Below are 17,162 nucleotides of genomic sequence, written 5' to 3'. Positions count from 1 at the left end.
AAACATTTAATTAGAATAGGAGCAGCAGTATTTCCTATTCACCTGTGATACTATAAGTTGCATAAATGACTATGATGCATTTATTTCAAATTACAGTTGCCAGAAAAAAAAATAAAACCACTTGTTAGCTGTATATATACTTTCTCTTACAATATAAATGCAGAAATACAAGTTTAATATAAACAGTTAAATAGAGTTTGAGACATGAAGATTTAAAAAAAATCATAATCAGAATGTGACTTTTTTAAATAGAACTGCCTGAAATAAAACCTTACAGATCAAAATATATTTCAAACAACAAGCTTGTCACACATCATTACCTTGGTTTGAAACTACGTTCTAACAGACAGACAGAGTGAGATGCTTGAGTTACAGCTATTCATGACTGGTTTATATCAGCTTCCTTCACAAATCATGTTCTCCGAAACTCTAAAATCTACAAGCAATGTTGGTTGAAAGCTTATTTAGTACATTCCTACCTAAGTACATCTCCATTAAATTCATTAGTCACCCGTCACTGTGTTACATAAGCACTTTGAATATTTTACATTTTAATGGAATTTTACTTAATAAAATTAGAGTTACATCTCAACTTGTCACAGTCTTCAAAGTAAAGCTCTTTTGTCATTTTGTCAATATCACATATATTGCGTAAGTATGAACAGTGACATATGTATCTGGTTATTAAGAAGTTTTTAATAACAAGGATGTTTTACACTTCCAAATGTTCAAATTTTCCTTTGTTCTAGGACATGGCACAATGGCCAGTGACTAAGGAAATGGTAGGATGATCAAAAATCATCTAGTTAGTATATTTTAAAAAGTTATCGTCTCTCTACCAAGACACAGTAAATGGATCACATGCATGTGCCTGGATAAAGCACTGAGAATGAGAATGGTTTTGCTCTGCAAGCCATCCTATTATGCTAGCTTCTTCTTCCCCACTTAACCCTGCTATAATGGATAATAAAATCACCAAGTGGAGTGAGATGTCTGTAAAACTTTCCATTCATTCCAATTAACTGGTTTTAGAAAGACAAAACAGCCTTTTTAGCCTAAAGGAAATGAAAAATCTACGATGCTAGAGAGGTGGTTTTTAAACTATTCACCTAATGTACACATTGCTAGTTACATTTGCATAAGCAAACCATGTTCATTTTTACCATCTAACAATGCTATATTTAATTAACCATTTGTATTTATGAATGCTGTATTTATACATGCAAATTTTAAGTGTTTTTCTAAATAAAAATTTAAAAGTCAGAATAATTATTACTTGGCATTCGTGTTTTCCAGGCCAGGAATTTGATACCTGCTGAAGCTGATTTGAAATTGTTCCAGTTTTGCAACTAACACACTGATGGAGCAAAAAGCTGAGTAAATTAATGAAATCATATAATTAGGGGCAGTACGGGAACTAGAACACAGAATACATGAGCACAAAGATCTGTGCAAAAAAACAAATTAAATATAAAAGCTGCATCATACCAATACACAGGCATTCTTCATGATCTGTTCTGCTATTCTTATTTTCATGCAGTAAAAAAGAAGTTCAATTGCTATTTGCATTGTAAATATTACAGTTTAAACAGTGGCAAATTAATCTTCAAAACTATTTTCAGGAATAGAGGAAAACCAGCATAATCCAATGCTTTTGCAACAAAAGTAAAGAGATAGATGCAACTGCCTAAGGTCATTCAGCAAGTCAAGGGCAGAGCCAGAGTCAGAACTCAAAATCTTTTAATCCTAGCCTCATGTTTTAACAGTGGTAAATGCTGCCTGTCCCAGTCTGTTAGCAAGAATTGTATGTATGCTCTGACAGTAAAATAGAGTCTTTGAATGTGTGATGCCCAAAGGAGAGGATGAAGAACAAGAAACCATATGTCTGAAGTCTTTCTGAATATGCCTCAAGAACAACAAAAATAGGAAAGCATTTTTTTTTTTTAAATTGCTGCACATGAATATCCATTTTAGGATTCCTAATATATTTTGAAAGAGAAACTAAATGAAATTTTAAATGGTAACATAGAAATCAAAGAACTGTCATAACAGATTATTATTAGCATGATGTACTCCAAAAGGTTAATGGTACCCACAATTCTTAATGACTGTAAAAGGCTCATTTTTATCACCCCACCTGTAAGACAAAACTCTTGTCACAACATACAGAATATGACTGAGTTGTAATGAAGACTCAAATCCACTTTTTCTTCTCACAGCACAGCTTCTTATTGTACTTTAATGTAAAACACAGATACACACAGTATCTAAACTAACAGGAGTTCTTCATAAGGTATGTGTGACATACCTTCACAAGGTACAGTAACACCAAAAGACAAAAAGGGATGACAAAGCTTCCGGCTTCCCAAATTTTGCAGGTCTGTCCCCAGCCTCGCCTGCCCCCCCCACCCCACAAAAAAAAGAAAAACACTGAAGGATGCATCACCTAATAGCAATTTACAATTTTCACTTCCAGTTAAAAAATATATATCTATTTTGCCATCTCCATAAAGCCTGAACATTATCTGCCTGCTTATGAACTTGGAGAACATCCCCCAAAGGGTACAACTACTAGAAGGTTTATACAGCCTTTTAAAAGTGCATAAGGAATACTAATACCACAGCTCATTGCTTTTTCATCATCAGTTCAAATATTTTCCTCAGTATTTACAAGTAGGTGCTCCTTTAGTTAAAACTAGAAATAAAAGATCAACAAATTAAACCCTTTCAATGAAATGTATGGTTATATTGCCCTCTGCTGATGAATAGCTGAAAATGGACATAAAACCAGAACTCATGCTCCAATAAACACTTTTTAAATAACAAATATTACTAAAATTCAAATATTTGTTCTGCTGTAATTCCAACAGACCCCAAATGTCAGTTCTGTTTAAAAGAATTATCAGCAAACAGAGCAATATAAAAGATCTGAAGAAGAAAAATCATGTAATTTTATTTTTTTCCTGATCCTAGCATTAGAAAATAAACTTAGCTAATTTAATTCTAGTCTAAGATAAACTTACCTGCATAGCCTCACTTTGAATTACTTCCTGTATGAAAATATTTGTCCAATCAAGTTGAATTTTTATTAACACTATTTTTTTCTTTTTATTCATATGAAATGATATCACATTTAGCAATTACCAAAACAATCTACTCCACATTGATATTAAATGGCAGTTTTTAAAAAGACACTATATACGAGAGTTTATGAAAGAACATTATATCTGGCCCATACAGGCCATGTGATGATGAAAATATAATTAATCTTATTATATTTACTTTACATGTTGATCCATTTGTTCCCCTACAGCCTCCAGGTTTCATTCTTTTTAAACTTTGGATTTACATGTATTTATAACCATTTTAATCATTAGAATAAATTCATGCTGTCTTTTTTTTTCCTTCCCCAAACACTAGAGCTTACTACTGGCAGCATTAACAGAATACTAGTACATACTGGAGCCAGAGAGAACCACCTGAGCCACCTAATGAAACACCTTACACTGGAAGAGTTTACATAAAGTGTTGCTCATTTTAGCTTTGCCCTTATCTAGACTAGTTAATTATCTTCAATACAATTAGTTCAAATGAACAGCAGCAGTGCAGACACAGTTGAATGTACTTTGAAAGACTTCAGTAGATTAAATTATAGCCTAAATTTCCTTCTAGCCTTTAATTTCTTGGTCCTGTATGTGCTAAAGTACAATTGCTTTATCTTAACTGCAGTTTTATGACATGTTAATTAGATCACACTAGGTAATTTCATCTCATATCACATCTTTAAACTCTAATCTATATAGGCCTCTGATTTCCTTATATGTTCTTAAAATACAATTAGCAGCACACACAAAAAAAATAACATCACCTTGGAAACAAGGCAGTATGTTGTCCCAGCACATAAATAACGATCTTGCATTTTCACTAGGTTGTTTACACAATGCTTTTTTTTTTTTTCTTTTAAACCACGGAAAAGTTTAAGGCCTGAGATAAAACAGGCAAATAGAAGAAAACCTATGATGTTTTCTAAATAAAAGCGAGTTGCTCTCATCTTAAAATCAAGGTTTTTTCACTCTTAAATTCAACAAGCTTAAGGTGATGGAAAAGAAAACACTAAGTTCTGATTTTCTGTAATTTTCATCTTGCATATGAAAAGTAAGCAATGTCTTAATAAGAATAAATATTTCACTTGCAATACTCCCACACTGCAAGGTTACAGTAAGAACTGTTTGAAAGGAAAAGAAAGAATTGGAACTGTGACAAAATACTGATATTTATTGCAATAAATATTTATGTTTATTAACACTATTAATCTGAATAACATCCCCGTTGTGGAAACCTTGATGTCCTCAATAAATCCAAATAAAGGCCTATTAAGCTCCTAACTCTGTACCTTAAGCTTCACAGCACACTGTGGAATAATTGCCTGAGGTGACTTGGAATTGAAACCGATATTCACATTTTAAAGAAAGGGCAACTTCTATGTAGCTGCACTACACAGAAGTTCCCTAGGCCTCCAACCTTAGATGCTACCACACTGGGGGACCTGCAGTGCTGACTCTAAGGAACAGTAAGGAGCGTAGAGCAGAGTGGAGACACCGCGGCTAGGCTCTGTGGCAAAATGGGGACTCGATTGTTCTTGTGCACACCGAGACTGACAAGCTGCGCATTCGCTACCCTGAGCCAACGACCTGTCACGTTTTTGACAAAATGATGTACTTTGTGAACTATTCTCTTTATCAAATCATTATAATACCAAAACACACCTCCATCTCTAAAGCCACCTGCCTCCAAGTTGCGACCACCTCACTCAGCACGTCCTCTGAATTTCTCTGAGCCTATACCTTTAAACGAAAGCAAGAAAACTTTGCTCCAGTCCTAACTAAGATACACATGACTAGAGTCACTCAGGCTCCAACTAAAAGATGGAAAATAACGTAAACTAGCTTAAGGAAGAGGGGATGTTAGGGAAGATACCATCACGAAGGATACCTTCTAACTTCCGGGATCAGTCGACAGGCTGTGCCTCTCTTCCCCCCACCCACCCCCACCCACCCCCACCCCCCCACCCCCCCCCCCCCCGATGCCTTTGGGTAAGATTTGAACACTTGGTTATACCAGGTGCTTCCCCGGGAAACTCAGAAATCTCGTTAGAGTCGCTTCATACCTTTTAACGCATTTATAGCCAGGCTGTGTTACTCATACTTTCGGTATTTGTATGTGCTTTGCAGACAGTGAATTTATCACCAGCAGTGCAAAGACGCTGTGTACCTGTTGCTATAATAAACTGCACCACTATATTAAATCTAGCCATGACAGTTCTCATTGAACGCAACCAAGCTCTAAGCGTGGCCGTGGTAGTTCATGGAACACGACTAGATCGAGGGTGTGTGTTACGTTATTTGCGAATCCGTAATCATGATAGTTCAGTACCCTGAAAATGACCAGGCTTATAACACGTAATTGGGCATCACTCCCAATTACTTTAACGCAACACACACTGATGTCTCTTCACAGGCTCTTTAGGGCATGATTTCAAGTTCTGTAGTGCATATGATTGATTATAAATCCTTCATACCTGTCTGTAACTTTCATATCCACAATGGCCAACGCAACTGGGAAAGATGAGGACTATATATTTCCCTCCATCATTCTTACCCATTGAATGCTTTCCTAAACAGTAACTGAGCCTCTGGAGTTTCAACTTGTAAATGTCTTCTAAAACTATGATTCTGAAGTATGTCTTACAGTGACTACTGCCATTCTTAATATTAAAAATAAAGTAACTTTAGAACCACCAAGATTCATATTTGATTCAGCAGAGTAACTGCGTAATTGTTTTTCTATAACCCGTGTTCCTCCTTGACCCTCTTTGTACAATTAATCTTCATTTACCTCCAAACTCATTGTTTGGATTTGAAATTTTTTAGGACATTTATCAATGGATTTCTTATGTGCTTCTGGGAAAAGAAACATATATTTTCTGCTGAGGATGATAAGCACTATCACAAGTACAAAGCACTGTTACCAGGGCAGTAAGCAGCTATCCCAACACATATGTATTGACAGTAACATTAGCAATCTCCAATTTAGCAGCACTCTCATTCACTCCAACTCTGTTGAAACTCAGCTTCAGTGACAAGACCAGAAGTGAGATGCAGATATCAGCAACCAAGGGGAAAAAAAGCTCAAACACATGCAAGTGTCTTTTGCCAATTTTTTAAAAGTCCTTTTTTTTTTTAAAAACTTAATCCAACAAATCTATCATATAAATCTTCCATTATGCCGTAAGACCACACGTGTTTTTGCCAGCATACTTTCCTGATTACCTATAGGTAAGCAGCTCAATATCAAAACCAAACTAAGATTTCCAAAATAGGTATTATCTTAGCTGGGATGAGTATACTAAGAAAAATCCTCACACATAGTTAGAAAGACAGAGCTCCAGCTGAAAGATCACAACCACTTCCATTCACATATTTCCTCAAAAAAATAATCTGGCCATGTGAATGAAGGTTGCTAGTGACCCTTTGAAACCAGTGGTGCTGCCACCTTATTCTATAAAGGGTTTCATAATGAACACGAAGGTTTTTCATAGAAGATGTATGCTATCCATCTTTCTCGTTAAGTAGGTCTTCAAGCCCCATGAAGTAGATGTCCCTGTAAGTATCGTTCTAACTCTTCTGGGGGAGGACTCTGAAGCTGCACAAGTAAACCATGTAAAGCTACTCTAAAGCAGCACTGTACACTCATAGACCCTAAATACAAGAAATTGAAGAGATTTTCTAGCGTTATACAGCATTTTTAGAGTGGCCAAAGCACAATGGTCTCAACGACCACACAAACCCTCAGTGTAAGTACATCCTGGGATGGAAGTTTAGGAGGTCCCGAGATACTTGTTTGAAAGCAAAAACAACCACCCTAGGTAGAAAAAGGAACACTTATATGGGTAGTCTCTGGTCAATCTGAAGTGACTGCTAGGAATAATATGAAGTTTTATGGATTTCATGAAAAGCAGACCTGACTAGCTGAATGAGACGTGTTCAGTGTAATGACCTAAAAGGCCAGGATGAACTTGAGAAAAAACAGCTAAAGGGAAAGGCTGTCACAGTGGCTTTAGAAACAGACATTTTAAAAAAATACACATTCTCTTAAACTGAAATGATGATCAGAGAATTAATGTGATTAGAAAAAAAGTTTAGCTCAAAGAGTTGCAATGGGAACAGGTAGAAATGGAAACAGTCTATTTTAAAGCCCTGTGAGAATATACACAAGAAATCTGAAAATGACATGACAAACTGACAACTATCTACAAACAAATGAAGCACTGAGTTCCTCCCATTTTCAAGTGCGTATTGACGCTGTTGGGCTAATTTCACCCATTGCTTATTAGAAGTACCATCTCACTTGTATTCAGTATTGCAAACCACCCAACTTTAAGGACTGCTTCTTCAATGGTAACCTTAATGAAATACATGATACTACAGAATTGTAAACTAAACGATACTACAGAATTGTAAACTATATCTTTCCTGAACTAGCCATTTTCTGTACATATTTTCCTAATAAGCGAAGTCAGGATTAAGGATGTTCAAAAGTCATGAACCTTTTTTGGTGTCTCGACCCATACATAGTGTTTTTAAAAACATAAATAAACAAGCAAACACATACAACCCTAAGCCTTCCAGAAAAAAATCTTGAAGATATTGAACGTACAGAGAGCAGAATCTGCACAAAGGCTTAAAAGCCCAAAGAGGGAGAACAGCGAGGACTAGAGGACTACCAAAGCTTATCTAGATAGGAGACAAAATGTGTTTTAGAATTGAAAAAAGGAACGTGGATTATGTTTTAAATTTGCCTAATAGAGGCTTACTTATTGCTGTATAGTACTATCATTTGTTAAAACGTTGTATGCACATGTATTATACTGCAATGAAGTATTGCTCCTGAGTAGTTACTTCACTGATTAAACAGTGCTGAAAGTCAATTTCACAACTACAGTAGCAGACATACATAAAGTAAAACAGTTTCTTATCTAAGCTATCCAGAAAGCAAAAATGAAGGATGCTAAATGGAAAAAAGGAAGGGCAAGTATCAGAATGAAAAACGTCTTTTCACCAGCAGACATGGAGCAACAGTTCAAATTATGACATTTTCCCCCAAAATTAGTCTAAACTAAAGAAAGTCATTTGTAACATTCAGAGGATGTGGCGGTCCATGACCACGAATTAAATCAGGATGGCAAATATTGGTAAAAGTAACTGTTAGATTATATGCTTTTATCACACAAGACGTTGTATGAAGGACCCCCTAAGTGATCATTAGCTTAAAAAAAAATAAGTTATGCTGAGAAGCAAACCACTTTAAATAAGGTATCTCCTAATTCAAGTAAGGTTCTTTGGAGGTAGAGGAAGTGCTCTACAGCCAATCTACATATCTCATAGGCTTTCACTGTACACTGCAACTGGTTCATCATCATAACAACTGATACTCCTGCAACATCCTCTGGTATTCCACAGGTACAAAACCACACAGTGTCCGTAAGAAATTAAGAATAAAACTGTTTCTTGGTTCAGGAAGTTCTGGAACTGCAAAACTATCCATAGAACTCCATTCCATAAAGGCATATTTCTTCAAAAATTAAATACAAGAATATACTTAAAGCAGTATTTATTCATACCTACTGTAACTATAAACGATACATTGATGCCTAACAAAAAAATTGCATTTTGCCTATAATAAATCATAACACATCTATTGTTTCTAAAAGGCAGAAACAAAATCCTGAGCAGCAGTAACAAATACTGTGTCATCTATCTGGACTTCTGCAAGGTTTTGACACAGTCCCACATGACATCCTGATCTCCAAATTAGAGAAATATGGATTTGAAGGGTGGACCACTCATTACAAAAGGAATTGGCTTGAAGGCCACACACAGAGGGCTGCGGTCAATGGCTGTATGTCCAAGTGGAGGCTGAAGCCGAGTGGTGTCCCTCAGGGGTCTGTCCTGGAACTGGTACTGTTTAGTATCTTTACCAGTGACATAGGCAGTGGGATCAAGTGCACTCTCAGCAAGTTTGCAGGTGACACCAAGCTGAGTGGTGCAGTTGATAAAACAGAAGGAAGGGATGCCATCCAAAGGGACCTGAACAAGCAAAAAAGTCGACCCATGTAAACATAATGAGGTTCAACAAGCCGTAGGGAAAGGTGCTCTACCTGGGCCGGGGCAATCCCAGACAGGAATACAGACTGGGAGAAGAACTCACTGAGAGCAGCCTTTAGGAGAAGGACTTGGGGGTTCTGGTGGATGAAAAGCTCAACATAAGCCAGCAGTGTGCGCTTGCAGCCCAGAAGGCCAACTGCGTCCTGGGCTGCATTAAAAGAAGAGTGGCCAGCAGGTCGAGGGAGGGGATTGTCCCCCTCTGCTCTGCCCTTGTGAGGCTCCACTTGGGAGTGCTGCAGCCAGATCTGGGGCCCCCAGCACAAGCATGGTGATCTGTTAGAGCAAGCTCAAGGAAGGTCAGCAAGATGTTCAGAGGGCTGGAGCAGCTCTCCTATGAAGAAAGGCTGAGAGAGCTGGGGATGTTCAGCCTGGAGAAGGCTCCAAGGTTACCTTATTGCAGCTTTTCAATACTTTAAGGGGGCTTATAGAAAAGATGGAGAACAACTTTTTGTTCAGGCAAAGACAGGACAAGAGGAAATTGTTTTAAACTAAAATAGAAGAGATTTAGATTAGATGTTAGGAGGAAATTCTTCACTCAGAGGGTGGTAAGGCCCTGGATCAGGCTGCCCATAGAACCAGTGGATGCCCCATCCCTAGAAGCATTCAAGAACACCTTGGATAAGGCCCTGGGCAACCTGATCTGATAGCAGGTGGCATCCCTGCTATCGGGGGCAGGGGGGTTGGAACTGGATGGTCTTTAAGGTCCCTTCCAACCCAAATCATTCTGTGATTCTATGAAATACAAGACCTATTAAGAAAAAAAAAAAAGGAAAAAGCATCCTTTAAGAGCCCAATTTTTCATTTCAATGTATTTGAAATTTCAAGAAATGCTCTAAGTTTTACCAAGGAGCCCTCAAGAAACAACACTTCTGTTTATGTCATGACCTTATACCCTTTCTTCTGAAAAGCTAGTTTTCACAGTCTTTCAGCCTCTGCCACAGAAAAGAATTTATCACGAATGACTGTTTTAGACATGGTCTACAAACGAAGGGAATGACAAAGATTTATGTTTATCTCTCTGGTAACTAAAAAGTTATCAAAAGACTAAGGTACCAAATGTGACATGAATCCCCTCTGCCTAACTCAGTACCTTCTATTTTAAGATTTACTGAAGCCAAAACAGTCCATTTGCCAGACCTCTACACACCTGCTTTATTCACCAACATAATTCTGATATCCAGGCAAAAAAAAAAAGTCAGCAACTAATTTTCATAAGGATGAAAATAAACGAGTGGAAAAATTAGAATGTTTTAAATAATCTTAATTGGCTGTGTCAACACTCTCAATTAGTTGAGAAAACTATATTAATTCTCACCTGCTTTCACAAGCTCTATAGAGTCAGTAACTTTCCTAGATCTAATTTCAGAAAAGTCACAATGAGCTATATAACAACACAGTCAATTCTAATCATCTGTTTAGTCCTTCAGTTTTGCTACCATATATTCATGTTTTCAAGTATCTGCAACTGGAGGAACACCAGAACACAGACAGGAACACAAAATACTTTAAAATAGTATTTTAAATAATGAATTCATTTATATATTTTGTGACAGAAGAAAATAAAGTAAAGCAAACCAAGGAATTTGTATTATGAATTTCATTTTTAACATGAAGATTTGCAAATTGTTCACGCAAAAGATCTAAATTGATTACTGCTCAATAAAAAGTAGCTTTATAGATATATGACTTAAAATAACAGACCCCAGAAAACACATTCACTTCCAGACACCAAAACTGCTCTAGATTTCCTTCTATTTGGTCAACACCCCATGTAATTTTGATTCCAACAATAACTCTAAGGTGACACTGTAACACTAGCTTGGCATTTTTAGCTGCTGGTCAGGTATGACAGAATTAACATAGTACTGGTATCTGAAGTATTACTTCAAAAAAAATGTTTTACCACCCATTCCTGCTATTCCATGCAGGGTTAAATGATGGAATGATGGGGCAACTCAAATATTAGACGAGACTTTTTGTCCTTCAAAACAATGTTAAAGGAATCAGGAGCACAGGTGGTGTTCTCCTCCCAGTTGAGAAGCAGGTTCAAGGAAACAAACTAAACAGGCTGGAGCCACACTCAAGGTTTCACCTTCTGTGATATTGGATATACCTTTGTTGATAGCTGATGGGACTTACCTGAGCAACAAGCTGTCTAGACTTACAAGCAGAGCTTTAAACTATATTTAGCAGGGGAAGGGGATGGAGTCCTAAGTGATGGAGAAAGCCAGAAGCTGCTGAAACATCTGGAAGCAACAGCGAAAACACCTGTGAATTGTCTCAAAGGAATTAGGGCATGGTCCTCTAAAAAGGTGATGCTGCTGACAGCCCAGCTAAAGTGTCTCTGTACCAATGCATGCAGTATGGGAAACAAACAGCTGGAAACCACTGTGCAACTAGGAGCTAATCACTATCACCAAAATGTGGCGGGATAAATTGCATGACTGGAGCAATGCAGTCTGAACTGTGAACAAACTGTTTTGTCAACTGTTTAGTCTGAACTCCTGAACAAATTGTTCAGGAGAAACAGGCCAGGAAGGAAGGGCTGAGGGCTTGACCTCTTGGAAAAGAAAAGCATTGATTGCAATCAGCTGTCTGAAAGACAGAGCTTACAAGTAAAAATTACTGACCAGGCCAATAAAGGAAACCTTTTGGCTGGTGTCTACTACAGGCTGCCCCATCAAAGGGAGTCTGTTGACAAGACCTTGTTGCTCCAGCTACAAGAAACATGTTCTCAGGTTCTCATCCTGCTGAGACACATCAGCCACCCAGATATCTACTGTAAAAGCAACACCACAAGCTGTAAGCAATCCAGGAGACTCCTGGAGTGCATTGAAGGTAACTTCCTAATCCAGTTACTAGAGAGGCCAACAAGAGAAGAAGTGCTACTGGACCTGGCGCTCACCAATGAGAATGAACTAAATAGGTCAAGATTGGAGGCAGTCTGGGCTGGAGCGATCACGCCCTGGTTGAGTTTGAGATCTTGAAGGACATGGGCCCAGCAAAGAGCAAAGTCAGGACCCTTGATTTTGAAGAGCATTCAGTTGTTTAAAGAATTAGTGGATGAGATCCCCTGCGAAACTGACCTTAGGAATAAAGGAACTGATCAGAGCTGGCAACTGTTTAAAGACACTAAGTTCTTAGAGTGCAAGACGAGAGGTCTCCATCCCCATGTCTAAGAAATAAAGCAGAGAAGGCAAGAAGCCAGCATGGTTGAGGAATGATCTAATGGTCAATCTGAAGTGTAATTAGGAAATGCAGAGGCAGCGGAAGCAGGGACATGCGGCCTGGGAGAAATATAGGGATTCTGTCCAGATATACAGAGATGGGATCAGGAAAGCCAAGGCACAGGTAGAGCTGAACCTGGCAAAGGATGCAAAGAATATTAGGGGATTCCACAGGTACATTAACCAGAAGAAGAAAACTAAAGAGACTGTACACCCTATGGTAATCAAGATGGGAGAACTGGTGACAACAGGCATGGAGAAGGCTGACGTACTCAATATTTTTTTTGCCTCATTCTTCACTGGCAATCATTCTTCCCACTTCTCTCAAGTCCCAAAACCTCAAGGCAGAGAGTGGGAGGAGCAAACTCCCTCTCACTGTAGGTGAAGAGTGTGTTCAAAAATATCTGATGAAACTAAGCAGGTACAAGTCTATGGAGCCCAAGGAGACGCATTCCTGAGCCCTGAGAGGACTGGTGGAGGAAGCTGCCAGGCCACTCTCCATCACATCTGAAAAGTCCTGGAAATCAGGCCAAGTCCCTAGTGACTGGGAAATGGGAAACATCACTCCCATTTTTTTTAAAAGGGTAGGAAGAAAGACCTGGGAAACTACAGTCCAGTGAGCCTCACCTCCATGCCTGGGATGATCATGGAACAGATCCTCCTGGAAGCAATGTCAAGGCACACGCAAGACAAGGTGGTGATCTGAGACAGCCAGCATGGCTTCACCAAGGGCAAATAGTGCCTGACCATTCTGGTGGCCTTCTGTGATGCAATAACTACATCAGCAGACAAAGGATAAGCAACTGATGTCATTCACCTGGACTTCTTTAAGGCCTTTGACACGGTACCATAAACACACTTGTCTCTAAATACAAAAGATACATATATGAAGTTCGTACTCTTCAGTGGATTAAAAAATGGCTTGATGGCTATAGCCAGTGAGTTGTGGTCAACGGTTCAATGTCCAGGTGGAGACCAGTAACAAGTGGCATCTCTCAGTGGCCCATATTGGGACTGATACTGTTTAACATCCTTAGCAATGACAGACTTCTGGACTGAGTGCACACTCAGCAAATTTACAGATTACACCAAGCTGAGCGGTGCAGCTTACACAGCAGAAAGAAGGGATGGCATCCAGAGGGACATGGTCAGGACTAAGAAGTCCAAGCAAAGCCAAGTACAAGGTCCTGCACACAGGTCAGGGCATTCCCAGACATCAATACTAGACTAAGGGAAGAAAGGATTGAGAGCAGCCCACCAGAGAAGGACCTGGGGGTACTGCTGGATGAAAAACTGGATATGAGCCAGCAGTGTGTGCTTGCAGCCCAGCAGGCCAACTGCATCCTGGGCTGCATCAACAGAGGGGTGGCCAGCAGGTGGAGGGAGGGGATTGTGCCCCTCTGCTCTGCCCTTGTGAGACCTCACTTGGAGTGCTGCATCCAGGTCTGGAGCCCCCGGCACAGGAAGGATGTGGAGCTGTTAGAGTGGGTCCAGAGGAGGGCCATGACGATTATGAGAGGGCTGGTGCACCTCTCCTATGAAAGCAGGCTGAGAGAGCTGGAGTAGTCCAGGCTAGAGAAGAGAAGGTTCCAGGGAGACCTCACTGCGGCATTTCAATACTTAAAGGGGGCTTATGGAATAGATGGAGAATGCCGTTCTACTCAGGCAGATAGTGACAGGACAAGGGGGAAGAGTTTTAAACTAAAAGAGAGGTGGCTAGCACGTGGAAGGAGGGGATTGTCCCCCCTCTACTCTGCTCTCAGAAGACCCCACCCGGAGTACTCTGTTCAGCTCTTAGTCCCCCTGCAGCGGAAAGGCATAGACCTGCTACGGCGGCTCCAGAAGAGGGTCACAGAAATTATCAGAGATCTGGAGCACCTCTCCTATAAAGACAGGCTGAGAGAGCTGGTGTTAGTTAGCCTAGAGAAGAGACAGCTCCAGGGATACCTTATTGAAGTCTTTCAATACTTAAAGTGCGCTCACAAGAAGGATGGAGGGAGACTTTATACAAAGCTGAGTAATGATACGATGAGGGGTAATGTTTTTAGATTTAGATTAGATCTGAGGAAGAAGTTCTTCACTCAGAGGGTGGTGAGGCACTGGCACAGGCTGCCCAGAGAAGCTGTGGATGCCCCATCCCTGGAGGTGTTCAAGGCCAGGCTGGATGGGGCTTTGGGCAACCTGGTCTAGTGGGAGGTGTCCCTGCCCATGGCAGGGGGGGGAACTGGGTGATCCTTAAGGGTCCCTTCCAACCCAAACCATTCCATGGTTCTATGATTCTAAGAAGAAGTAAGACTTAGTGCATCAACAATAGTCCAATCTTTCTGACTGAATTCAGGTAAACTAAGTGTTAAATTCAAGTCTGAAACAGAGTGTTTGAGGCTACCACTCTGGAGGGTTTCCCTCTGGCACAAATATTTACAGAGATCTGTGTGAACTCAACTAGTTCAATATGTTCAGCTTTCCAGTCTATTCTTAAGGTACAGGGCACTTGCCAAGCAATTAGCTCTACAGCTTTTTGCTCAGTTTCTCTGCCCTTCCAACTTTTCCAGTAACCTTTGCTTTACATGACTTCTCCTTCACATACACAGATGCAGGTAAAATGAATCACATGCTTATCACTGCACACTTACAAATAAATTCATGTCTTGGCTCACAATAATCTTAAAATTTTCTTACTGCTAATAATACTAACAACAAGAAAAAGAATCAAGTAATAACAATAAGTTTAACACAGCATTCATGTTCTGAGTTAATACAATACAGCATGTTGTTCATTTTGGATTTTTTTTTTTTCAAGCTTTTGCAGTATTATGAGCTGGTAGCTTCTTTTCCAGAAAATTATTAGGAGGTCACATAAGTTTGGAAGTTCACTTCCATGGCCCACAGACACCAGATGATAGGAAGAAGCCACACAGCAAATTATAGGATGGAGAAGGAAACAATAATATTATGCTGCACTTAAATAACCATTCAAGCAGCTTCAGAAGGTAACGTTGGCAGACATTCAGGTAGTGAGAGCAAATGACACACACCATTTTTAAGACTTACACGAACACAGATTAGCTCAAAAAAATAAAATCAACTTCTGTGTCCTTATAAGGAATGTTGTTATATTTAGCATACCTTCACAAAAAAAAAGAAAAAGAAATTATGGTCTGATTTTGGCTTAATAAATGTATATAAATGTTCATTTAATTAACAAATTTTCTTCACAGTCATTTTGTGAATAGCTCCAGAAGGTAAAACAAGATTATTGAATCTTAATTAAAAATAAAAATCCAAATGAATTGCAGCAGCATAATCAATACAAATTACATTATTTAAATTAAGCACAATTTAATTAAAGGCGTTCACATTGAATTTATTCTCTTTGGATTCAGAGCTTTCCAATTCAAACCATTTTGTAACAATTTTATATGCAGCACAGCAGTTGATAAAATTTCACATTGTTCTAAATTAGCCATTACATGCTAGACACATTACCTTTATGAAACTAAATACAGATTCTGTTGCACGTTGGAGTTTAATAATTAAGACAGAAAAAGAAAAATCCACGTCAGTCTCTATGCTGATCCTGTCACTATGTTATTACTGCCCATTTGATGATTATGGTGCCACATGAAGCTACAGTTCTACTAAAATTATCACCTCTCTCCTCTTGCAAGACAGGTACTTGGTCATTACATGGCACAAGAGCTGTCTCACAGAAAACATCCATCTGCCAACCAAAAAAATATCTAGCATTTCCTGTAAATGTTGCAAAGCCAAAAACTACAGGATACCCACTGGCAGTCACGATTAAGATTAAAATCCTGTCTGAAATGAAATAAACTATTGCTTACTTTTTAGAGATGTTGAATTATACTAGCTGTCAATAGGACCTGGAAGTGCTCAACACCTTCCAAAGCCAAAAGAAAAAGTATGTTTGATTAGCTGCAGAAGCTTGTCAGAATATATTTATGTCAAAGTGGCTTAAAAAAAATCATTCTTGCTCTACAAAGTTAGCACTAAATTTATCCAGATAAAAAATGTTTCAAGAACAGATTTTTCTGGTATTTATTTCCATATTTTACCTTGCACCAAGACAAGAAAAATCAAGAGTGCGCTATTTTGAAAGTTTTCATCTACAAAAACCCTCTGAATAAAGTCTGATTGTCCTACAAATAAATTCAAGACCTTGTAGTTTTGAATACCACATTCAATAACCACAATGTGTACAAGTCAGCTCTTTTAAGAAGTCTGCCAGATTACATCTGCAAGATAAAGCAACTAATAAACAACAAAAAAGTTTGTCAACAGCACAAAAGGAAAGATGTGAATGCCTTTCTGAATTACTGCAGGCAACTTTCTGCCAAAGCCACAAAAGGATCATGGAAGATTTCATTCTCTTCCAGGCAAAAGACCTAATGAGCTACATATTCAAATATTCATAATACAAAAGACTACAATACATTTTTGAAGTAAGTTACTCAGTAGGTGCCCCGATGGACATGGAAGCATTTTCCCCACAGGCAAGTATTTATGTTATGCACAAGACCTGCATGAACTTCTTTATTCAGAGAAAAAAATGTGAAAATTTAAGAAAGGCCTAAAAATACAATCTTAATACTCTATGGAATACTGTGCTAAGATGGTAAGCAAAGATAAAGAAGGCCTACATCTTTCCATTAATAAAAAGAAAATGCTCCAGATATTCTAATAAATACCA

At 38.7% G+C, this 17,162-nt stretch overlaps 1 protein-coding gene across 9 annotated transcripts in view; it reads right to left on the bottom strand.

Annotated features, from left to right (window-relative positions):
* KDM4C (lysine demethylase 4C) overlaps window positions 1-17,162 on the bottom strand; it is a 284,447-nt gene that overhangs the window by 187,364 nt on the left and 79,921 nt on the right. Inside the window, exon 10 of one of the 9 annotated variants that reach the window (XM_080574411.1) lies at window positions 11,364-11,470. The exons of the other annotated variants lie outside the window; for them this stretch is intronic. Within the exon in view, the coding sequence (XP_080430537.1) occupies window positions 11,435-11,470 (36 nt within the window). The 3' untranslated portion in view covers window positions 11,364-11,434. Of the gene's footprint in view, window positions 1-11,363; window positions 11,471-17,162 lie in introns of those variants that run through there. 9 annotated transcript variants of the gene reach the window in all.

This window comes from Anser brachyrhynchus, assembly GCF_964034855.1.
Source record: "Anser brachyrhynchus genome assembly, chromosome: Z".
Taxonomy (NCBI): Eukaryota; Metazoa; Chordata; class Aves; order Anseriformes; family Anatidae; genus Anser; species Anser brachyrhynchus.
This window is presented reverse-complemented; position numbering and strand designations above follow the sequence as displayed.